General features: G+C 41.1%; 1 protein-coding gene across 1 annotated transcript in view; it reads left to right on the top strand.

The window, feature by feature from the left end:
• Positions 1–24,994, top strand: part of LAMC1 (laminin subunit gamma 1) — a gene marked incomplete at its 5' end in the record, with an annotated part of 121,041 nt that overhangs the window by 86,810 nt on the left and 9,237 nt on the right. The window contains 11 exons of the mRNA XM_079696558.1: positions 2,055–2,276; positions 2,397–2,585; positions 13,947–14,192; positions 14,688–14,841; positions 15,447–15,589; positions 16,557–16,735; positions 18,081–18,237; positions 21,480–21,685; positions 22,350–22,429; positions 23,963–24,100; positions 24,645–24,789. Coding sequence (XP_079552684.1) covers positions 2,055–2,276; positions 2,397–2,585; positions 13,947–14,192; positions 14,688–14,841; positions 15,447–15,589; positions 16,557–16,735; positions 18,081–18,237; positions 21,480–21,685; positions 22,350–22,429; positions 23,963–24,100; positions 24,645–24,789 — 1,859 coding nt within the window. The remainder of the gene's footprint in view (positions 1–2,054; positions 2,277–2,396; positions 2,586–13,946; positions 14,193–14,687; positions 14,842–15,446; positions 15,590–16,556; positions 16,736–18,080; positions 18,238–21,479; positions 21,686–22,349; positions 22,430–23,962; positions 24,101–24,644; positions 24,790–24,994) is intronic.

Raw genomic sequence — 24,994 nt, 5'->3', positions numbered from 1 at the left:
AAAGCTGTCTGGGGGAAGAGGAATCAGAGGAGTGGTGGTGTGGCATTGAAAGTGGCATCAGCAGCTTGGACGTGTTGATTTTTGAGATGCCTGCATGAATATCCAGATGAAAATGTCTTATAAGTAGTTAGAAATATGGATGGGGCTTACGAAGAAGTTGAGACGGGAGATCTAAAATCGAAGGGTTGTCAACGTATGGGTAATCTTTTTTTTTTTTTTTTTTGCGGTACGCGGGCCTCTCACCGCGGTGGCCTCTCCCGCCGCAGAGCACAGGCTTCGGACGCGCAGGCCCAGCGGCCATGGCCCACGGGCCCAGCTGCTCCGCGGCATGTGGGAGCCTCCCGGACCGGGGCACGAACCCGTGTCCCCCACATCGGCAGGCGGACTCCCAACCACTGCGCCACCAGGGAAACCCTGGGTAATCATTTTTAAACTTGGAAATGTAACAAAAAAATATAGAAAGAGAAAAGAAGATGCAATCCTGGAAACATAGTTATTTAAGGACCATGACCTGAGACTTGAGAGAAAAAGAATTTTAAGGAAGAGGAACAATTATCTTTAGGAAGATAGTACAATTGGATTTTGGTATTGGGTAACTGAAGAATCATTGGTGAGGGTTTTTGTTTGTTTGTTTGTTTTTTTAAGAAGTGTTGGGCTTCCCTGGTGGCACGGTGGTTGAGAGTCTGCCTGCCAGTGCGGGGGACACGGGTTCGTGCCCTGGTCCGGGAAGATCCCACATGCCGCAGAGCGGCTGGGCCCATGAGCCATGGCCACTGAGCCTGTGCGTCCGGAGCCTGTGCTCCGCAATGGGAGAGGCCACAGCAGTGAGAGACCCGCGTACCGCAAAAAAAAAAAAAAAAAGTGTTGAAACTGAAGTTAGATTGCAGTGATTTAATTAAGTAAATTAAATCACAAATTAAGTAAATTCAAAGGTGAAGAAGTAAAATACAGATTATTCTTTTAAGAAGTTCTGCTGTGAGGGAAGGAAAAGAGAGTGACTGGACTCTAATTTGGGAGTAGGGACAGATCGAACAAAGAAAGAGTACTTTTAGGATGGGGAGGCTTAAGAATGTTTGGAGTTGGAAGCACATTAACAGTGGAGATGTCTCTCATGACCTAATGTTGAAAAAACCCATAAATGTAGTAAAAGTTAGCTAAATTCAAGGCAGAAATAGAAGAGCTGTCCTTTAGCCTCAGATCATCAGTTTCTAAGAATTATATAAACAGCAAGTGATATTTCATAACATGGGGAAATACACTTGAAAGATAAGAGTGCAAGAGACAGGAGTGGAATGGAAATTAAAGGGAAATATGATGATACAATCAAAACCTGTGTCTTCCATAGGATGTTCCTGCTGAGTCTGTCATGTGCACTGTTAGGTTGGATGAACCACTGGGCTAAGCCAATATAAGGCTTCCTCTATTTTTACTTTCTTCTGGAAATGGGAAAGCATTATGATGTACGGCATAACAGCTTTGGAATAATTACATATTTGTCAAAGTAGCCCTGATTATTAGAACTTGTTTACTTATTTTTTCTGTTTTATGCAGGGCAAAAAATATAATTTGAGTGGTACTTGTCGACAGGTGCTTTCCCTCCTTTCTTACCCTTGAACTCTACGATCAGTGCCTGATTTTGTGGGAAAAGAACAGAAACACGGCTTAATGGCTGTAGCCTTAAACTCTTATTATTTCCACATTCTTCCTTTTATCTTTTCTTGCCCCAGATTATTGCCCAGTGCTTTTCATTTTTCACATTGGTGATTGGGAGAACTGTAAAATCCAACAAATCTGTGTGTGTGTGTGTGTGTGTGTGTGTGTGTGTGTTTAAAAAATGAAGTTTGCTCTACCACCATGCCAGATACTTAGCACCAGGTAGCACATAATTGTTCTAAATGCTATTTTCTGGTTATCTTCTCCAACAGATGAATTAAACTGATGGTTGATTGTCTCTGAAATTTTGGGTGTGGTTACCCTTTAGCATTATTGACTTTGCAAGAAGTTTTGGAATCCGAAAGCCAGTTCAGTGATCCTCTTCTTCACATCATACACAGGTGCTGGATATTTGGATGATGTCACCCTGGCAAGCGCTCGTCCTGGGCCTGGGGTCCCTGCAACTTGGGTGGAGTCCTGCACCTGTCCTGTGGGATACGGAGGGCAGTTTTGTGAGATGTGCCTCTCAGGTTACAGAAGAGAAACTCCGAGTCTTGGACCGTACAGTCCATGTGTGCTTTGTACCTGCAATGGGCACAGTGAGACCTGTGACCCTGAGACAGGTGAGAAGATGACCTCTGGGGGCTGCTAGACCTAAATGCTCTTTCGCAGGTGGTTGGAAATGCTCATTGTCTTATTTGCTTATACACTCGCCTGTTTTCTCACACCTGCTCTCCAAATAGGTGTTTGTAACTGCAGAGAGAATACAGCCGGCCCCCACTGTGAGAAATGTAGTGACGGGTACTATGGAGATTCAACCGTGGGCACCTCCTCTGATTGCCAACCCTGTCCGTGTCCTGGGGGCTCCAGTTGTGCTGTTGTCCCTAAGACACAGGAGGTGGTGTGCACCAACTGTCCTACTGGCACCACTGGTAAGTCTGCCCTATCCATAGACACACCTTGGGAAGAAGGACTTTGGAGGTTTTTGGATTTTCTTGTTTGGTTCCATGATTAGTTTTCCTAGTAGGCAAAAGTTTTGTAGGAAACAGGTTTATTATGGATTTGTAAAATGCATATCAGATACTAATAATAGCTAACATATTTATGGCCAGGTGCTTTTCTATGCACTTTAACGTGTACTGCCTCATTAATCCTCACAACCCTCTGAGATAGCTTCTTGCATTATCCTCAGGTTACAGCTAAGAAAACTAAGGCACAGAGACGTTAAGTTACATGTCCAAGGCTACATGGCTAGTCATTGGAGCAGCTGGAATTTCAACCCAGGCATTCTGGCTCCAAAGATGATGATCACTACAATATACTCTCCCTTACAAGATGCGAATCAAAACTTGATTTTTAGTTTGTGAGGCTGCCCTGGGATTCTTGGTGTAAAGTGGTAATTTTAAAATTCTTTAAATTCTTTACCTAAATAGTCCTTTCAGTGTATCAGGGCCCATTGCATTTAGTTGGGGAAAAAAATATTTGTAGAGCTTTGGATAAGACCTCTGTTCCCATTCTCTGAGTTTCTTTCTTTCTGATAAGAACATAAAACTAGATCTTTCCTAGCTACTCAAGGAGTTACCTGTGCTGATTGACAGAGGAGACGGGGCCTCACTGTTGCCCGTTCCCCTTTCTTCCACTGACTTTAGCCTCCACGTAATGGAGAGGTTCTGGCCAGGCTTCTGATACAGACTTTGACTCCATTACAAGCTCTTTGTTCAAAAGATATTGCTAGAGAGCATGAACATAAGTAGAAAAACCCAAACACTGAGCTCATAATCTGTATCTCTCATGTCTCATCAAAACATTCTTTAATCAGTGGGAAACATGAAAACACTCCACCTTCTTTCTACTTCTCCCCTGACCGCACATTGAGCACAAGGGAAGTGCCACACAGGGAGAGCCAATCATTTGCTTAAGGTAGTTGAAAAAATAAGGAGTAGAAGCTAGTGTAGAATTTCATATTTTTGACTCTTTTCTCCCTTTTTTTTTAAGAAAACAGTGGCCCAACAAAGTCTCTTAGAGATAGACTTCTCCAGCCTCATTCCCCACCACCCACCGCTGCACTTGTACTCTCTGCTCCAGCCCTCCTGGGCTCAGGTGTGCCCGACTCTGGCCTGCCACGTGCTGTTCTCTTTCTTTAGAGTGCTTACCCGACTCTCTCACTTTTCTTAGCCAACTCCTGTCTGTTCTGTGGGTTGAGTTGAAACGTCACTTCCCCAGGATGGTTTTCCTCAATGAACCCTCCCTGCTGTACCCAGGTTCTTAGGACCCTTTACTCTGCTGCCACAGAGTATAGTAAGTATCCCTCGTGCAGTGTCTACTCTCAGAAGTACTTAATAGAGCATTTTGATAAGAGATCCCTCTACTGATTGTTGTTTCACTGGACAGTAAACTAAACAGTTAGGCATTGTGGAGTCGTTCTCATATCTATACTAAATAGTACAAATGGTGAAGTAAAATTATTCGGGATGCTTATAGAGAGTGGAGTATCATACAGGAGATTTTAGAAAATGTTATACACATATTAGTCACTAATCAAATGCTTCTCACAGAACATTTGTGAAATATACAGTTGACCCTTGAACAACACAGGTTTGAACTGAATGGGTCCACTTGTATGAGATTTTTTCAATAGTAAATACTACAGTACTACAATCCACAGTTGGTTGAATCCATGGATGTGGAATTGCAAATTCAGAGGAGCCGCAGAAGGTGGGGGCTGGCTGACTATAAGTTGTATAAGGATTTCTGACTGTGCAGAGGGATCAGTCCACCCCCGCATTGTTCAAGGGTCAGCTGTATTTGTTTTGTTAGCTATCACCTGGATTGAAGGAAATGATCTATAGCAGTTCTTGAGGATGTTAATTAGGATGTAGAAGTCTGCATGAAAACAGCACAGACCCTGTGAAAAGTAATGCCATCAGTCTTTTTTTTTTTTTTTGGCTGTGTTGGGTCTTCGCTGCGTGCAGGCTTTCTCTAGTTGCGGTGCGCGGGCTTCTCATTTCGGTGGCTTCTCTTCTTGTGGAGCACGGGTTCTAGGTGCGTGGGCTTCAGTAGTTGCAGCATGTGGGCTCTAAGGGCGCGTGGGCTTCAGTAGTTGTGGCTCGCGGGCTCTAGAGCGCAGGCTCAGTAGTTGTGGCGCACGGGCTTAGTTGCTCTGCAGTACGTGGGATCTTCCCGGTCCACGGATCAAACCCATGTCCCCTGCATTGGCAGGTGGATTCTTAACCACTGAGCCACCAGGGAAGTCCAATGCCGTCCATTACTCTTTATCTTCCTATATCCTGCTTTACTTCTTTTCATAGCGCTTTTTAGCCACCTGATATTTTTATGTGTATTCATTTGTTGATTGCCTGTCTTCCCCCTCCACCCCCAGTTTAAGCTCCTTGAGAGCAGGAACTTTTGTCTGTTTAATTCACTTTTGTGTCCCTAACACCCAGAATAGTGTTTGGCACATGTGTTTGTTGAATGAATGCAAGTATTTATTGAATAAATGAATAGAGGTTGCAGATACAAAGTAAGATGTTCCTCATTTAGAAAATGGTTGAAGAATATGAATAACTGCTGGTAGTCACTGAAATCTTCACGTGTGAGATGCTTCTGCATTTAATTTAATACTTCAAACAATCTTTTCAGGTAAATTAAAAATAATAATCATTTTTTCAACAAAATTTTTTGAGTGCATGGCTTTGGAACATGAAGATGAATAAAGGAGGGTCCCTAATCTTCAGGGTCTAAAAGTGTGGAGCAAAGCACAGATCATTTTAATATAGTGTGGTTAGTTCAGATAAAGGAACACACACAAGAGTGCTCAAGGAGAAGAAAGGAAGACACCACTCCCAGTGTGGGAGGGATAATAAGGAAAACCAAGACTAAGAGAAGTCTATAATTTGCCCGAAGTCATATAAGTAGTACCGGCTGGACTTGAACCTACATCCTAGACTCTGAGACAGAGGGGTAGACTAGCTGTAGCTGTGGAAGATATTTTGCAATGAGAGCTTTTCATGGGCTATCACGTAGCTCTGTTTTAAGTTTTCTAGCAGATTTTTTAATTGAGTTTTATTCAGAACAGTTTTTAAGACATTTTAAATATGGATCGTATCTAGACTAGCTAAACTACCCGATGAAAAAGCAGAACTGAAATGGTGTCTTAATCCTAATGTGGAGAAGGATCTCGGGTGCGGGTGTGGAAACTATTGAGTATTTGCCTCAGAGGCAAGAAGGGCCCCTGGCTTCCTGTCCTCTCTTAACGTCCTGTTTCTTCGTGTCCTGCTCCTCCCCCAGCCACATTTTCTGTTACCTCATCAGTGGTCTCTGTTTGCCAGAGGCAGTGGTCAGTTTTCAGTCCTTATCTGACCTGGTCTCTCATCAGCACTGGACACTGTTCACTACTCACTTTGCTCCACACATTTTCTCCTGTTGCTTTTTGTGACACTTCCCTCACCTTGGTTTTCTTCTCCTTTTCTTCTCTTCTCTCGGGTCTCCTTTGATCACTTCTGTTTCTCAACCTAGGGCTTTCATGTCAGCTTTATCTATATTCTCTCCTTAGGTGAGCAAGTCTCATCTTTTGGCTTCAAAAGCCCCTCCGTGCCTACAACTGCAAAATCCATGTCTTCAGCCCTGACCTCGCTCTCTTGAGTACCAGCTACCTACTTGCTGTGTCCACTTGGATGGTGGGCTGGAAGCCTTCCATCTGCCCCTCCATATCCATTCTTCATCCTTCTCCACCCCGATGAGACCCGCATGTACTACATCGCATGGCCACCTCCATTTGAGTGCAGGTGGTGGGAAGCACATAGGAGATCAGAGAGAGAGGAAGGAGAGTGAGGGCAGAGTATGTATTCCAAGGCCCCCTCTCTGTAGGGTCCTTGTGGTTTGGTGGCCTTAATCAAAGTTACCAGCTCTTGGCAGGTGACCTTCTCCAAACAGCCCTTTCTAAGAAAGTTAGAAACTATTAGGTTCTGGTAATTGCTCCCTCCACCCACCCTCTGAGGCCAAGGTTCTGGAGCCTTGCAGTTACTATCCCAGGTGCTATGCTCTACTTGTGGTTTCTCAACACTATCCCCTTCCTTCTATGGATAGTATATTTTATTAACTCTCTTCAAGTCTTTTATTTTTTTTTCAATTATCTGTCTTTTCTTTGATGTTTTGAAATACCATTTTTATCATGTTCTAATTTCTTAATATACTAATATCCCATGAATTTTTAAACACTGGAAAATTATTCTTGAAAAAATGCTCTCCACTGTGTGACACTGCATAGGATGGTGCTGTATATAAACATTTTAGTCAGAGTTCCCTACCATTTCTCAAAAATAGTTTGATATAAGGAAATTAAACTAAATATTAATAGGGATATAATTTTCAATTTTTTTGTTTTTTTTAATGTTTATTTATTTATTTTCTTATTAGTCATCCATTTTATACACATCAGTGTATACATGTCAGTCCCAATCTCCCAATTCATCACACCACCACCACCACCACGCCCCCCACCGCTTTCCCCCCTTGGTGTCCATACGTTTGTTCTCTACATCTGTGTCTCAACCTCTCCTCTGCAAACCGGATCATCTGTACCATTTTCTAGGTTCCATGTATGTGCGTTAATATATGATATTTGTTTTTCTATCCCTGACTTCCTTCACTCTGTATGACAGTCTCTAGATGCATCCACGTCTCTACAAATGACCCAATTTCATTCCTTTTTATGGCTGAGTAGTATTCCATTGTATATATGTACCACATTTTCTTTATCCATTCATCTATCGATGGGCATTTAGGTTGCTTCTATGACCTGGCTATTGTAAATAGTGCTGCAGTGAACATTGGGGTGCATGTGTCTTCCCGGACCGGGGCACGAACCTGTGTCCCCTGCATCAGCAGACGGACTCTCAACCACTGTGCCACCAGGGAAGCCCCCGCCACGTGTCTTTTTGAATTATGGTTTTCTCTGGGTCTATGCCCGGTAGTGGGATTGCTAGGTCATATGGTAGTTTTATTTTCAGTTTTTTAAGAAACCTCCATACTGTTCTCCATAGTGGCTGTATCAATTTACATTCCCACAAGCAGTGCAAGAGGGTTCCCTTTTCTCCACACCCTCTCCAACATTTGTTGTTTGCAGATTTTCTCATGATGCCCATTCTAACTGGTGTGAGGTGATACCTCATTGTAGTTTTGATTTGCATTTCTCTAATAATTAGTGATGTTGAGCAGCTTTTCATGTGCTTCTTGGCCATCTGTATGTTTTCTATGGAGAAATGTCTATTTAGGTGCTCTGCCTATTTTTGGATTGGGTTGTTTGTTTTTTTAATACTGAGCTGCATGAACTGTTTATATATTTTGGAGATTAATCCTTTGTCTGATGATTCATTTGTAAATATTTTCTCCCATTCTGAGGGTTGTCTTTTCATCTTGTTTATCGTTTCCTTTGCTGTGCAAAAGCTTTTAAGTTTCATTAGGTCCTATTTGTTTATTTTTGTGTTTATTTTTTTTTTATTTCCACTATTCTAGGAGGTAGATCAAAAAATATCTTGCTGTGATTTATGTCAAAGAATGTTCTTCCTATGTTTTCCTCTAAGAGTTTTATAGTGCCTGGTCTTACATTTAGGTCTCTAATCCATTTTGAGTTTATTTTTGTGTATGGTGTTAGGGAGTGTTCTAATTTCATTCTTTTACATGTAGCTGTCCAGTTTTCCCAGCACCACTTATTGAAGAGACTGTCTTTTCTCCACTGTATATCCTTGTCTCCTTTGTCATAGATTAGTTGACCATAGGTGCGTGGGTTTATCTCTGGGCTTTCTATCCTGTTCCATTTATCTATATTTCTGTTTTTGTGCCAGTACCATATTGTCTTGATTACTGTAGCTTTGTAGTATAGTCTGAAGTCAGGGAGCCTGACTCCTCCAGCTCTGTTTTTTTCCCTCAAGACCACTTTGGCTATTCGGGGTCCTTTGTGTCTCCATACAAATCTTAAGATTTTTTGTTCTAGTTCTGTAAAAAAGGCCATTGGTAATTGATAGGGATTGCATTGAATCTGTAGATTGCTTTGGGTAGTATACTCATTTTCACAATATTGATTTTTCCAGTCCAAGAATGTGGTATATCTCTCTATCTGTTGGTATCATGTTTAATTTCTTTCATCAGTGTCTTATAGTTTTCTGCATACAGGTCTTTTGTCTCCCTAGGTAGGTTTATTCCTAGGTATTTTATTCTTTTTGTTGCAGTGGTAAAAGGGAGTGTTTCCTTAATTCCTCTTTCAGATTTTTCATCATTAGTGTATAGGAATTCAAGCAATTTCTGTGCATTAATTTTGTATCCTGCAACTTTACCAGATTCATTGATTAGCTCTAGTAGTTTTCTGGTGGCATCTTTAGGATTCTCTATGTATAGTATCATGTCATCTGCAAACACTGACAGTTTTACTTCTTCTTTTCCAGTTTGGATTCCTTTTATTTCTTTTTCTTCTCTGATTGCCGTGGCTAGGAATTCCAAAATTATGTTGAATAATAGTGGTGAGAGTGAACATCCTTGTCTTGTTCCTGATCTTAGAGGAAATGCTTTCAGTTTTTCACCATTTAGAATGATTTTTGCTGTGGGTTTGTCATATATGGCCTTTATTATGTTGAAGTAGGTTCCCTCTGTTCCCATGTTCTGGAGAGTTTTTATCATAAATCGGTGTAGAATTTTGTCAGAAGCTTTTTCTGCATCTATGGAGTTGATCATATGGTTTTTATTCTTCAGTTTGTTAATATGGTGTATCGCATTGATTGATTTGCATATATTGAAGAATCCTTGCACCTCTGGGATAAATCCCACTTGATCATGGTATATGATCCTTTTAATGTGTTGTTGGATTCTGTTTGCTAGTATTTTGTTGAGGATTTTTGCATCTATATTCATCAGTGATATTGGTCTGTAATTTTCTTTTTTTGTAGTATCTTTGTCTGGTTTTGGTATCAGGGTGATGGTGGCCTCATAGAATGAGTTTGGGAGTGTTCCTCCCTCTGCAATTTTTTGGAAGAGTTTGAGAAGGATGCATGTTAGCTCTTCTCTAAATGTTTGATACAGTTCACCTGTGAAGCCATCTGGTCCTGGGCTTTTGTTTGTTGTAAGATTTTTAATCACAGTTTCAATTTCATTACTTGTGATTGGTCTGTTCTTATTTTCTATTTCTTCCTGGTTCAGTCTTGGAAGGTTATACCTTTCTAAGAATTTGTCCATTTCTTCCAGGTTGTCCATTTTATTGGCATAGAGTTGCTTGTAGTAGTCTCTTAGGATGCTTTGTATTTCTGCGGTGTCTGCTGTAACTTCTTCTTTTTCATTTCTAATTTTATTGATTTGAGTCCTCTCCCTTTTTTTCTTGATGAGTCTGGCTAATGGTTTATCAATTTTGTTTATCTTCTCAAAGAACCAGCTTTTAGTTTTATTGATCTTTGCTATTGTTTTCCTTGTTTCTATTTCATTTATTTCTGCTCTGATCTTTATGATTTCTTTCCCTGTGCTAACTTTGGGTTTTGTTTGTTCTTCTTTGTCTAGTTCCTTTAGGTGTAAGGTTAGATTGTTTATTTGAGATTTTTCTTGTTTCTTGAGGTAGGCTTGTATAGCTCTGAACTTCCCTCTTAGAATTTCTTTTGATGCATCCCAGAGGTTTTGGATTGTTTTCATTGTCATTTGTCTCTAGGCATTTTTTGATTTCCTCTTTGATTTCTTTAGTGATCTCTTGGTTATTTAGTAACGTATTGTTTAGCCTCTATGTGTTTGTGTTTTTTACTTTTTTTTCCCTGTAATTCATTTCTAATCTCGTAGTGTTGTGGTCAGAAAAGATGCTTGATATGATTTCAATTTTCTTAAATTTACTGAGGCTTGATTTGTGACCCAAGATGTGATCTGTCCTGGAGAATGTTCCGTGCGCAGTTGAGAAGAAAGTGTAATCTGCTGTTTTTGGATGGAATGTCCTATAAATATCAATTAAATCTGTCTGGTCTATTGTGTCATTTAAAGCTTGTGTTTCCTTATTTTCTGTTTGGAAGATCTGTCCATTGGTGTAAATGAGGTGCTAAAGTCCCCCATATTATTATGTTACTGTCAATTTCCTCTTTAGCTGTTAGCAGTTGCCTTATGTATTGAGGTGCTCCTATGTTGGGTGCATATATATTTATAATTGTTATATCTTCTTGGATTGATCCCTTGATCATTACGTAGTGTCCTTCCTTGTCTCTTGTAACATTCTTTATTTTAAAGTCTATTTTATCTGATATGAGTATTGCAATTCCAGCTTTCTTTTGATTTGCATTTGCATGGAATATCTTTTTCCATCCCCTCACTTTCAGTCTGTATGTGTCCCTAAGTCTGAAGTGGGTCTCTTGTAGACAGCATATATACGGGTCTTATTTTTGTATCCATTCAGCGAGAGTGTGTCTTTTGGTTGGAACATTTAATCCATTCACGTTTAAGGTAGTTATCGATATGTATGTTCCTATTACCATTTTCTTAATTTTGGGGGGTTTGTTTTTGTAGGTCCTTTTCTTTTGTGTTTCCCACTTAGAGAAGTTCCTTTAGCATTTGTTGTAGAGCTGGTTTGGTGCTTCTGAATTCTCTTAGCTTTTGCTTGTTTATAAAGCTTTTGATTTCTCCATCGAATCTGAATGAGATCCTTGCTGGGTAGAGTAATCTTGGTTGTAGGTTTTTCCCTTTCATCACTTTAAGTATATCATGCCACTCCCTTCTGGCTTGTAGAGTTTCTGCTGAGAAATCAGCTGTTAATGTTAACCTTATGGGAGTTCCCTTGTATGTTATTTGTCGTTTTTCCCTTGCTGCTTTCAATATTTTTTCTTTGTCTTTAATTTTTGCCAATTTGATTACTATGTGTCTCGGTGTGTTTCTCCTTGGGTTTATCTTGTGTGGGACTCTCTGCACTTCCTGGACTTGGGTGGCTATTTCCTTTCCCATGTTAGAGAAGTTTTTGACTATAATCTCTTCAAGTACTTTCTTGGGTCCTTTCTCTTTCTCTTCTCCTTCTGGGACCCCTATAATGTGAATGTTGTCCCAGAGGTCTCTTAGCCTGTCTTCATTTCTTTTCATTCTCTTTTCTTTATTTTGTTCCGCAGCAGTGAATTCCACCATTCTGTCTTCCAGGCCACATATCTGTTCTTCTGCCTCAGTTATTCTGCTATTGATTCCTTCTAGTGTATTTTTTTTTTTTTTTTTTTTTTTTTTTTTTTTGTGGTATGCGGGCCTCTCACTGCTGTGGCCTCTCCCGTTGCGGAGCACAGGCTCCGGACGCGCAGGCTCAGCGGCCATGGCTCACGGGCCCAGCCGCTCCACGGCATGCGGGATCCTCCCGGACCGGGGCACGAACCCGTGTCCCCTGCATCGGCAGGCGGACTCTCAACCACTGCGCCACCAGGGAAGCCCCTTCTAGTGTATTTTTCATTTCAGTTATTGTTCATATCTATTTGTTTGTTCTTTAATTCTAGATCTTTGTTAAACATTTCTTGCATCTTCTCGATCTTTGCCTCCATTCTTTTTCGAGGTCCTGGATCATCTTCACTATCATTATTCTGAATTCTTTTTCTGGTAGATTGCCTATCTCCATTTCATTTAGTTGTTTTTCTGGGGTTTTATCTTGTTCCTCCAGCTGGTACATAGCCCTCTGCCTTTTCGTCCTGTCTGTCTTTCTGTGAATGTCTTTCCTCAAGTCTCGCTAGTTTCAATGTGCCAAATATTTTCTGGTGTGATCTTGAATCAGATGGCTAAAGGAATGTCAAATTTAAGCAAATTCAAGCTAGATCTTTGATTTTCTCCAACCCTAACCCTGTTCCTTCCCCAGTCTTGTTCATCTCAGTAAAAACACTACCATCTACCTAGATGCTTAAGCTAAAATCCGAGGCTTGTCCTTGATTCTTCTCTCTTTCATTTCCTAGGAGCAGACAGTCAGCAGGTGCTGCTGGCTCTCAAATCTGAGCACTCTTTACCACTTAAACCGCCACCACCCTGGTCTACTCCGCTGTCATCTCTCACCTGAAATAGCCTCCTAATTTGTCTCCATGCTTCACTCTGCTCTCCTACAACCCATTCTCCATAGAGTAGCCAGAATAATACTTTTAAAATGTAAATCAGATCTCATCACTTAAAAAAAACCCTAATAGCATCTCACTGTACTTTAAACCCATTTTCCTTACTGTGACCTATATGGTTGTCTCTTACTGCTTCCACAAGCTTATCTTGCTTTTCTGGAACATTCTTCTCTTGGATATTATCATGGTTTGTTTCTTGTGTCTTTCCATTGTCATCCCAAATGTCTCCTCTTACAGAGGCTTTTCTCTAACCACCCAATATAAAGTAGCCCTCACCCTGTCTCTCTGTCATGGTTTCTGTTTTAACTTTTTTATGTGTGTCGCTCTCTGAAGTGATCTTGTTTATATGTCTGTGAACTGGTCTCCCTCAGTTGCTGCATAAGCTTTGTGAGAGCAGAGACCTCATCCACCCTGTTCACCACATCACCCTGATAACCTCGAGCAGTGTCTGTAGATGCTCAGTTAGTATTTGTGGGATGAGTAAATGAAGAAACCTCTGCTTCTCCAAAAAGTTTAGGTAATTCAGGCCCAGTTGGCTACAAAGATACCAAGAACACAACTTGAGCCAATAATAGTGGGAAAGTGGAAAAAGAAGGATGAGGAGCAGTGAGTTTAATACAGAGGAAGGAGCCCTGAATTCTACCTCTGTCTCTTTTACTATCAGCTGTTTGGTTGTGGGCAAGTTTCTCAACCTGGCTGTTCCCTTAGTTGTAATAGAAGTGAGTGGCAAATGATGATCTCCAAGTTCTCTCCTGTGCCAGCTCAAACAAGGATTAGCACGTGCCTTTTATTTTTTAAGAGAATGATCCTGCCCACCCTGTAGTATAAGAAATGTATGGTATCAAGAGTCATCTTTCATTTTTCTCAATATTATCAGAAAAAACAAACATAGATGAGTGTACCAGCCCTTGGGACTGGAAAGGTTAATAAACCTGAGCTGGACTCATTTACAAAGCACTCCTAGTGCATGATTTCAGTTAATCCTCCAAACAACTGAAGCAAAGGAGGCAAAACAGGTGGTGTCTTTCTAATAAGGAAATGGACATGTGTCCAGGGTCCCAGGACTGCAGCCCAGGTCCTCTGTTCTAGGCTGGTGCCATGTCCACTGCCCCATGTTGCCTTGCATCTGATGGTTACTCCAGACTGTTTGTAACCAGTAGCACTAGAAACATCTAAGGCCTTTTCTTTCATAACATCAGATTGTCTCATGCGCAGGTAAAAGATGTGAGCTCTGTGATGACGGCTACTTTGGAGACCCTCTGGGTAGAAACGGCCCTGTGAGGCTTTGTCGCCTGTGCCAGTGCAATGACAACATCGATCCCAATGCAGTTGGAAACTGCAATCGCTTGACGGGAGAATGCTTGAAGTGCATCTATAACACGGCTGGCTTCTACTGTGACCGGTGCAAAGACGGATTTTTTGGAAATCCCCTGGCTCCCAATCCAGCAGACAAGTGCAAAGGTAATCGTCCATCGGCCAGATTCTGTCACGGTTATATTCATTCGTTCTGAAAATCATTGCATGGTCTCTTTAAATATTTACAGTTGTTTGGTCGAATGCAGCATTGTTCAATAGAAATATAGTGCAAACAACTTATGTGATTTAAATTTCTCTAGTAGACACAGTACAGTAAAGAGAAACAGGTGAAATTAATTTAACACTGTATTTTATTTAACGTAACCTATCTAACGTATTATCATCTCAACAAGTAATCAGTAAAAAATTTTTGAGATGTATGTTCTTTTCCACACCAAGTCTCTGAAGTCCAGTGTGTGTTTCACACTGACAGCACATCTCAATTCATACCAGCCACATTTCAAGTGCTCAGTAGCCACCGGTGACCAGTGGCTACTGTACTGGATAATGCAGATCTGAAGAATCTATTTGTGTTGTTTATACTTTAGTATTTCTCTCAGATGATTTGCATCTTTTGCTGTCTCTGTCTTCCTGCCTTAGCCTGTGACTGCAACCCCTATGGGACCGTGAAGCAGCAGAGCAGCTGTAACCCTGTGACCGGGCAGTGTGAGTGTCTGCCTCATGTGACCGGCCGGGACTGTGGAGCTTGTGACCCTGGATTCTACAACCTGCAGAGCGGGCAGGGCTGTGAGAGGTAAGATGGCGGCTGCCTTTGGTTCAAGTGACCTTTGCTTTTTTATTGTCAGAGATGAATTTTTATAAGTTATGGTTCATAGTTGGCTTGGCTTTGTTCAGGAATTATTTGAGTGCCTAAAATAGGCAAGGCACCCTTTTGAGGCAATACTGGAGAGATGTAATTAAGTAATGAGAGAAAAGAGTGGAATGCAGTGGCCCCAGCTGTGTCAGTGTCACCTGAGCAACATTTTTTTAACAATACAAATTATATGGTCCTTTCTGAGATGCTTAGACCTTCAAGGGTTGCAGTTGCCTGGGAATTCCTGTTTTCAAACCTCCTATTCAGCGCCCATGTGGTGCCAGATTGGAGAGCCATGGGTAGTAGTTTTAGTCGTGAAATAAAAGTATTTGTGTGGGTTAGGTTAGAAAAAGAAGTTCTGAATAGAACTCATGAAAATTACTTGAACCTCAGGTTTTAATAACCCTTAATGTCTGTCATAATAGCCCTTAACATTCTGTTTTGTAATACAAATTACATCAGTCCTATGCTGAAAGGAACAAAAAAGAAAGGTTTGCTTAAAGTCTGTTTTTCTTACCTGAGAAATGTCATGTGTTCATTTTCAGGTGTGACTGCCATGCTTTAGGTTCCACCAATGGACAGTGTGACATCCACACTGGCCAGTGTGAGTGCCAGCCTGGCATCACTGGTCAGCACTGCGAGCGCTGCGAGGTCAACCACTTTGGGTTTGGACCTGAAGGCTGTAAACGTAAGGGGCGTTGGTGGCAAAGTCTCGTCTCATTCCAGTTAGAACTGTTAGTCCAGAAAGGACTTCGACAGCCTCACTGTAGCCACACGGCTCACAGTCAGGACTGTGCCCAAATCATCATAGATGCTTTATTCAAGAAATATTATCCATTTTTTAAAACTCAGAGGACCGAAAGTCTCTCTAGTTTCTTTGCAACCACCCTATTTATGTCTTCTGTTACAGTGTTTCTGATCCTTCCTTTTTCTAGTCTTTAATTTTTCCAGATGATTACCCTTTGGTTACCGAGCCTTCCCCGTGCTTAATGAAACTTTTTAATTGATCACCTTCTTAGTGCAGAAAATGAAACAGTGAGGGATTCTGCTCAAACGTGTTTGTTGACTTACTGGCTCAGTTGCTTCCCACCCTTGGGGCCCTTTTGGTGCGGTTACATGTCCACATCTGCTGCTCCTTGGCATAAACACTTGCTTGGAATTAGGCCACGGAACAGTTTGGGTTTTTGCTTTCTGAATTCCTTCATTTCTCCTGTGGAATGTAACATAAGTCATTGACTCCGTTCAGAGAACAAAATGAGTAAACAAACTATAAAATAATGGAAAATAAGCATTAGCGTTTGGGTTTTCTAGTTCCTTAGTGAGAGAAAAACAGTGGAGAGATGAAGGTAGAGATAAATTCTCGAAGTGCACAAAAAGGGCACTTTCTATAATAGACTAATTTCTATAATTATTCAGTCACATGAAATGTGCCCCCTCCAAAAGATGCTCACTTTAAAATTTACTGTTGTTTTAAAAATGTCTGGCTTCTCTGCTAAGCAGGCTTAACCATTTAAATTCTCCTAAATCGGCCTGCTTTTCACAAAGCATCTAATTATAATAATAATACAGTTGACTTATTGATACCAATGTGAGTTAAAAGAAAATGCACTCTTCCTTTTTTCCTTATTATGTACCCTTCTCCCTTTATTCTGCAGCCTGTGACTGTCATCCTGAGGGGTCTCTTTCCCTCCAGTGCAAAGATGATGGTCTCTGTGAATGCAAAGAAGGCTTTGTGGGGAATCGCTGTGACCAGTGTGAAGAGAACTATTTCTACAATCGGTCTTGGCCTGGCTGCCAGGAATGTCCAGCTTGTTACCGGCTGGTAAAGGATAAGGTCAGCTGTCAACAGTGCATGCGTTCATTCATTCAGCAGACGTTGAATGGGCACTTCCTATGCTCTAAGCTCTAGAGAAAAAATGGTGAACAAAATAGACACAGTCCCTGTTCTCAAAGACTCAAGTTCCAGTTGGGAGACAAATAATAAAAATTAAAGAAATACTAACTGAGATAAGTGCAAGAAAGAATACAAACAGAGAATAACTGGGGAGAACTACTTTATATAGAGCCTCTATGGAAACTCACTTAAGGTGAGATCTTAAGGATAAGAAAGAGAAAACCAAAGGAGAAGTGGTGGGTAGGCTGTTCCAGGCAGGGGGAACGTGGGGTACAAAGGCCTCAAAGCTGGAGAGTGTCTGGAGCCTGCTGAGTGAGGAGGGAGTGGTTTGTGATAAGACTGGAAAGGTTGGTAGAGACAGCTTAGGTTGCACCATGTTGACCAGAGTAAGGAATTCAGATTTTATTCCAAATCCAGTGGGAATGCACTAATGAGTTTTAAGCTGGGAGATCCAGTTTATATTTTAAGAACAGCACTCTGCTGTGTGAAGATTGATGGTTAGGTGTGGGGCAAAAGGGGGAAGCCTAGATTGAATCGGATAAATATTATATGTGTGTTCGGCAGGGCAGGGTATGAGAGAGGGTAAGGTTAGGGAAAGAGAAGAATCAACGATGGATCTTGGGTTTTTTGCTTAAGGTAGTTGTAGGCATTACTTACTGAGATGGCGATGACTCAGAGAATACATATTTAAGAGAAAAAATCAAGGGTAGAATTTTGGATATTAAGTTGAGAATACCTATCAGAGAGCCAAGTGGGGATATCAGATAGGTAATCTCAAACACAAGGGAGAGGTCAGAACTGGAGAATCATGAGCATGTAGAGTTTAACGTCAAAGGAATCAACCAGTTTTTCTTTTGAAGCCAGAGAAAGGAGGAAAAACTACCCATGTTATCTACTTAAAAGTATACATACATGAAGTGTATAGACCTTCATACTTATAGGGCAGCAGTCCCCAACCTTTTTGGCACCAGGGACCAGTTTCGTGAAAGACAACTTTTCCGTGGACAGGGTGTGCGGGGGGCGGTGATGGTGCAGGTGGTAACGCAGGCCGTGGAGAGTGATGGGGGCAGCAGATGAAGCTTTGCTCGCTCGCCCGCTACTCGCCTCTTGCTGTGCGGCCCGGTTCCGAGCAGGCCGCGGACTGCTGCCGGTCTACAGCCTGGGGGTTGGGCACCCCTGTTCTAGAGTACCCCCTTTGATTATTGTTCCTGCAGGACGTACAGTCGAGTTCTTCAGGAATGTCTGTACACCCTACCTTTCCCTTTTCTTCCTCCATTATGCTTAGGTTGCTGATCATCGAGCAAAACTCCAGGAATTAGAGAATCTCATTGCAAACCTTGGAACTGGGGATGAGATGGTGACGGATCAAGCCTTTGAGGATAGACTAAAGGAAGCAGAGAGAGAGGTGACTGACCTCCTTCGTGAGGCCCAGGATGTCAAAGGTACACGCGATTAAACAAGTGGGTAATTTCTATAAGATGGTCCATCTTTAGATGTAGCTCCTAATGCAAGGTTAAGTAGTATGGTTTTATAAAATTCTTTCTCAATTTTTTTTTTTTGCGGTACGCGGGCCTCTCACTGCCGTGGCCTCTCCCGTTGCGGAGCACAGGCTCCAGACGCGCAGGCTCAGCGGCCATGGCTCACGGGCCCAGCCGCTCCGCGGCATGTGGGATCTTCCCGGACCGGGGCACGAACCCGTGTCCCCTGCATCGGCAGGCGGACTCTCAACCACTGCGCCACCAGGGAAGCCCACCAATTTTTAAACTCTGTTTAGAATGTGAATTATTTTGTTTTTTAAACATGTAGAAAAGAACCTGTCAATGTTTTAAGATACACTAAGCAGAAATAATTCTCCCAACACATCAAAAACTGTTAGATGTTAAAATCCAAGCATTTTATAAATCCTTCTATCAAGGTGTTCACCACTGGGCTGAAGTCACTTTGTTTTGGAGTTTTCCATCACTGAGACACAGATGCTCATCAGATACTCATAGTAAATGTGCATTAACATTGATACACCCGGGACCACAATGATCAACTTCCCTATTGATGATGTTTCCATCTGGAGTTAGAGAAGTCCTCTTGTCAGAGTACGGGTCAACAAAAACTAAATATATTGCTTATTTCTCGTTGTAAATGTCCCTAAGATTTTATAAAATTACTGAAGTAGAGAAGGAAGAAATTGGATGTATCTGGTTTGGGCCAGTTTGTTTCATTTTTATTAGGACAGTCCAAAAATTGTTCTATGAGGTAAATTTATAGAAATTGAAAAATAAAATGAGAGGTCAAAAACTTATGTGTTTTGTTTCAGTTGTTGTTACATTTTAAGTCTTAAACATAGATTAAGAAGAATTTATATGTTTCCTGTTCTGTATAAACCATGGTGGTTTTTTTAGGCTGTTCATTTTCAAATTTGGGCACACGTTTTTTTTCATTAATGTATTCTCTTGTAACAGCAAATTCGCATCTGTCCTGCCCTATCCGTTGAAGAACTGAACGTGGGGTGATCATTCTTAAGTACCAATCAGCCAACCTGAGAGGTGGGGCGTGGCAGGCAGCTCTGGTGCCAGCAGCACCAGCACATGGGCATGGGCACGGGCACGGGGCAGGTAGGGGAGGTCAGACAGCACTGCCACTCATCCAGGCTCCACACCTTGGTGCAGCCCCAGTTACATCTGCCTCTTTCTGGCTACGTGCTTTCCTCTGCCCAAGCCAGTGATTCTGTGGGACAGAAGCTCTGATAGGAGCCATGGCCACCATACCTTCCCTTGAGCCACCTGAAAGATGGGGAGCATAACGGGCTGCTTCTGGTAGCTTTGGGAGCACCACAGTGAGGCTGGAGTTAAAATCCACTCCCACTAAATCCTGATTCATGGAGTTCCTGGCTGACCTTTCCTACTTAGGTTCAAACTAGCCAAGAATAAAAATATCTTCAAACTGATTTACCCTTTCAGACTCTCCCTAAGTGTTCATTTGTAGTTAAACTTGTGTTTATTCTGCAGTTTGAAGGGAGATTATATGGTGCAATTAGGTCTTGCAATTGGACACTTGGAATTAGAGGGCTTTGAAGTGATCCACTTAGGTTATTTGTTCCCTTTTTGGGATACTATTGTTTCTGTAAAGAACTGGCCAGAGAGATCGGTATCTGTTACCTTTTTGAAGTTCTAAAGGGAAGGGGCTTCTATAACTTCATTAGCCAATGAAGCCAATGCTTACGTTTCCTAAATCTAAATGATTTTCTATGATTTCAGCTTGTTTTTATATTTTGTATTTTCTTTAAAATCTTTGGATTATGAAAGAATTGTTTTAAGTAATCATCCGTGCAGGGCCATTTTGTATAGTTGGGTGAGATGTTTTGCAGGCCACCAGCTTTGCATGTGTATTGATTGGGTGGCCCTGCTTGTATGTTGCTATTTTTCCAAACCTGTATTCATCTTTGTTGATCTTAACTTTGACTCCTCATCTCTTTTACATTCCTTGGAAAATTTAGATGCCAACACTAACACCATGCAGAAATAAGAACTGGTCAATTTTGAATAGGATTGACTTAATGGTTCCTGTATATTATAATATAACTTCATGACGTGAGAATTGTAATAACGTCACAATTATCTTTGCATGGGCTTATATTTATTGATTGATTAGGACACAGGTATGAGGTTTAAATTGAATGGGCATAATTAATAGAGAACAATTTGAAGAACTTTTCAAAAGCAGAGATCAATTTGAAAGAAATTACATGGATGTGCCAGGCAGTGGGAGGTGGCAGCAAGAGTCTATTTAGTTTAAAATACAAAATAACTTTAACGTGCCATATTTCAACATCAGTTTTTTTGGGTTTTTTTCCCAGAAAGAATTCTTATTAGTTATTTATTTATTTTTGGCTGTGTTGGGTCTTCACTGCTGCGTATGGGCTTTCTCTAGTTGTGGCGAGCAGGGGCTGCTCTTTGTTGCCGTGCACGGGCTTCTCATTGCGGTGGCTTCTCTTGTTGTGGAGCACGGGCTCTAGGCACGCGGGCTTCAGTAGTTGTGGTGCGCGGGCTCGGTAGTTGTGGCTCATGGGCTCTAGAGCGCAGGCTCAGTAGTTGTGGCACACGGGCTTAGTTGCTCCGCGGCATGTGGGATCTTCCTGGACCAGGGCTTGAACCCGTGTCCCCTGCCTTGGCAGGCGGATTCTTAACCACTGCGCCACCAGGGAAGTCCCTCAACATCAGTTTTGAACCGAGTTTTTTCCTAGTTTAGAAAAACGTCCAGCTCTCAGGGCTGGTAGTGCTTTTAACAACATTGTATTTTTATGATTCAATCTTGCATGTGCTGGAATATCAAAATCTTTCCTTCAGCAGACATTTTTCGAGTGTCTTCTCTTTGCCAATCACTGTGTAAGACTGGGGATACAGTGTTGAGTAAGAATGAGGGACTCATAGTCAAGTGGGAGAGACACAGTGTGTTAATCTCCAGTTAACCCACTTGGAGACCGTAGATGAATGTAACAATGGCGCTACTGCTGGGCACAGTGAAGACTGACCAGCTCTGCCAATGGACTTAGAGGAACTTGTCAGAAAGATGCTATGTTTGGAAGAGTAAGGATAAGCAGCGCCTCAGATTTCACGTGAGATGATATGTGTCCCCCGCCCCAACCCCGCTTCAGATAATTTATGGACTTTCTTCTGCACTGTGATTGCAGATGTCGACCAAAATTTGATGGATCGCCTCCAGAGAGTGAATAACACCTTATTCAGCCAAATTAGCCGTTTACAGAATATCCGGAATACCATTGAAGAGACTGGAAACTTGGCTGAACAAGCATTTGCCCGGGTAGAAAGCACAGAGCAGTTGATTGAAATCGCATCCAGAGAACTGGAGAAAGCAAAAGTTGCCATTGCCAATGTGGTGAGTGACTGGGAAGGTCTGAGGTGGGGCTGAGGGAGTCCCTTGGCTTCTACTGGTAGTGGAATGCTTCTCCAGCTAAATTGACTCCTTGTATCTTTTTATTTGTCTTCAAACATGGAGCAAGAAAGCCACATTGCTCATAGTTGCCATGAAATAGTTATCACAAACTGGATTAAAACCAAAGGACATCTGGGTCCTTTCTCTAGTTTTGTTCCTTCTATGGCACTAGGCAATTTAATCTTCCTTTTTAAAAAATATATATATATATATATTTATTTATTTGGCTGTGCCAGGTCTTAGTTGCAGCACGCAGGATCTTCGCTGTCGCACGCGGGATCTTTTAGTTGCAGCGTGCGGGCTCTTAGTGGCAGCATGCAGGATCTAGTTCCCTAACCAGGGATCTCACCCAGGCCCCCTGCATTGGGAGCATGGAATCTTAACCACTGGGCCACCAGGGAAGTCCCTAAGCTCCCTTTATTCTCTGCTGAAAATAGAAATAATAATCCACAATCAAGGATGCTGATGTTACCTGAAGATCTCGGAAATTAAGAAGAGACGTTCTTTCTCTAAATAACACTAGTGAAAATTTAGTTTTGACACTTGCTTTATTAAATTTAAATAATTCATTCCTTTGAGATTAGTGCTTTGTTTATTTCCTCTCTAGTCAATCACTCAACCAGAATCTACAGGGGACCCAAACAACATGACTCTTTTGGCGGATGAGGCACGAAAGCTTGCTGAACGGTAACCTCCAGCTCCCTCTTTAATGGTTAAGTTATGGCTTTCATCGCGGTGTGCACACGTTGTTTCATCCTATCCCCACACACACTTCCCATGTAACCCACTTTTGCAAAGTTTGCTCTCGTTTCTGAAATGCGATTAGCTACGTGTACTCTTTGCTTCCCTTTACTTTGAAATTAGAATATTTACTTTGAATATTAGAATATGATGGTTTGGAGGGAAATTATATTTGCACATCTAAGGAAAACCATTTTTTAGATTTTTAATTTTGAAACCTTAAAGTTAATAGATAATTAAGCTCAGTAGAATTTAGTTATTTTTAAAAATTTTTAAATTTTCAACAAAAATGTTTAATTTTCAAGTTTCAATAGAGACATTTACTAACCCATAGTACATGTGAAAATCAGAAACAGACTATTTCATTCCTGATTAAATGTAAGGTAATTTCTTAAGAAGACTTTAAATTGTAGAGGGCATCAAGTGAAAACATTTTTTTAAAAATAAAATTGCTAAAATGTAGGCTCTGTGAGGGCAGGTGATTTTGTGTGCTTTATTCACTGCTGAAGTCCCAATGCTTAAAACGATGTCTGGCATATAGTAGGTACTCAATAAATGTTTATCGAATGTATTGCAGAACAGCTAGTAGACCTCATAGGCACAGGGTGCTTAAATAAGCCTGATGTTAGAATTTTAGCCTCAATATCTGAGCAGTTACATTGGCTTCTTGCTTTACCATATGTGCTCTCTTTCTGTTCTTTGTAAATGTGTGTGAACTGTTGTCATTTAGCTCATAGAACATTCATGGTTTCAGAGCTGAATTTTCTGATTAAAAGAAGACAGCTGAAAACATTATCGAAAACTCCCGAGAAAATTAGGTCTTGGAAATTAATTGTGGTGTACTTCATGCATGAATTTTGAAGGAAAGTTTATCATATCAAGAAGAATGGCCATGTATTACAGTGTGACAATGTAATATGAAATTTTAGAGTTGAAAAAACCTTAGCATTTACCCAGCTAAAATGCGTTATTTGTCTGGAGTCCCTGTTGACATGTTCCTTGTTGAGTTGCTCTTCCTGGCCAGTAACTAGGTTGCATGTGAGAAATCTGAATAGTCAAAGTTGTTTCAAGACTATGCAGTAACAGAACCAGAGTAGCAATTAAAGATGAGGTCTGGGATTTGTGTTTATGACTAGAGAAATGAGTTCTTGCTGGTATACACAGTTTCATATATAAATACCCTTAAATAATTATATTTAAAAGTAATTTTTAAGAAATATAAGCATTTGCCCCTATACATTTTATATCATTAATATCCTTGGGAAATATCATTTTCTCAGATTACAGAATGCTATTTATAAACTCAGCCCCGCTGAAATGATAACAAAATTCCAAATTTATAAGATTTTTTTCAATATTTGTGGAACTCTGCCCACATTAGTTTATGTGTATTAATAAGGTAAGCATTACCTAAATTCTACTTCTTTCCCTTTTAGACGGCTGTGTTTCATGGCTTCTTTTTCCTCTTATGTCATACAGCCATAAACAAGAAGCTGATGACATTGTACGAGTGGCAAAGGCAGCCAATGATACATCAACTGAGGCATATAATCTGCTTTTGAGGACGCTGGCAGGAGAAAATCAAACAGCATTTGAGATTGAAGAGCTTAATAGAAAGTGAGTGTAATTTAAAAGTGGTTTATAGCCCTTCAGTTGTTCTTGTAAGTAATACCAGTTTAAGGAAAAATCAAATGCCGGTGAATTCAGGCCATGTGTTCATGCAGTAAGATTTCTTTTGTTAATCATGCTTTTGAAATGGTGCAGTAATTAGAGCAGGGGATGTAGAGCCACAGACATTTTATCTGATCCAGTTACTGTATCAGCAGAGAATGGTAACGACTAGCCATGATACTTAAAATTCTGCATAAAGGAGAAGAGAAAAAATATCATAGAGTAAGCAGAGAAAATATATTTGAGCTACAAATATTTAAAAGGTGTCTGAAATAAGAAAGCATATGGTAAACCATATGCTATAAATAGAAGTGCTGAGATGAAATCTAAATTTAAGCTATGTTGGTATTAAATAATAGCATTTTAATATAACATTTCTTTGAGGTTTTGGAAATACTATCACGGTGATTTAAACTGGAATGAATCTGGTGAACATTAAGATGCTAAAAGCAGCTAGGGTTTTCATCAAATCACATCTTTTGTTCCTTAGGTATGAACAAGCAAAGAACATCTCACAGGATCTAGAGAAGCAAGCTGCCCGAGTACATGAGGAGGCCAAGAAGGCTGGTGAGAAAGCTGTGGAGATCTATGCCAGTGTTGCCCAGCTGACTCCTGTGGACTCAGAAGCCATGGAGGTATGGCGCTGACAGCCTGCATGCACAGGCTTTGGTTGTCACTGCCATCCCCCATTCACAGCTCCTACCCTCTTCCCACCAAACGCACAGCCACGTACCCCCTCAGTCTGGGTAAGAGCTCTTCTGACTGCCCTGCAGCTGTCATCAGTACCTGCCTCCTCTGTCCTCCCAAGAGCTCAATGGTAAAGTTGAGTTCTAGTTTAGA

This window comes from Hyperoodon ampullatus, assembly GCF_949752795.1.
Source record: "Hyperoodon ampullatus genome assembly, chromosome: 2".
Classification (NCBI taxonomy): domain Eukaryota; kingdom Metazoa; phylum Chordata; class Mammalia; order Artiodactyla; family Ziphiidae; genus Hyperoodon; species Hyperoodon ampullatus.
Note: the sequence above shows the minus strand (reverse complement) of the source record. Positions and strands in the feature narration are given on the sequence as shown.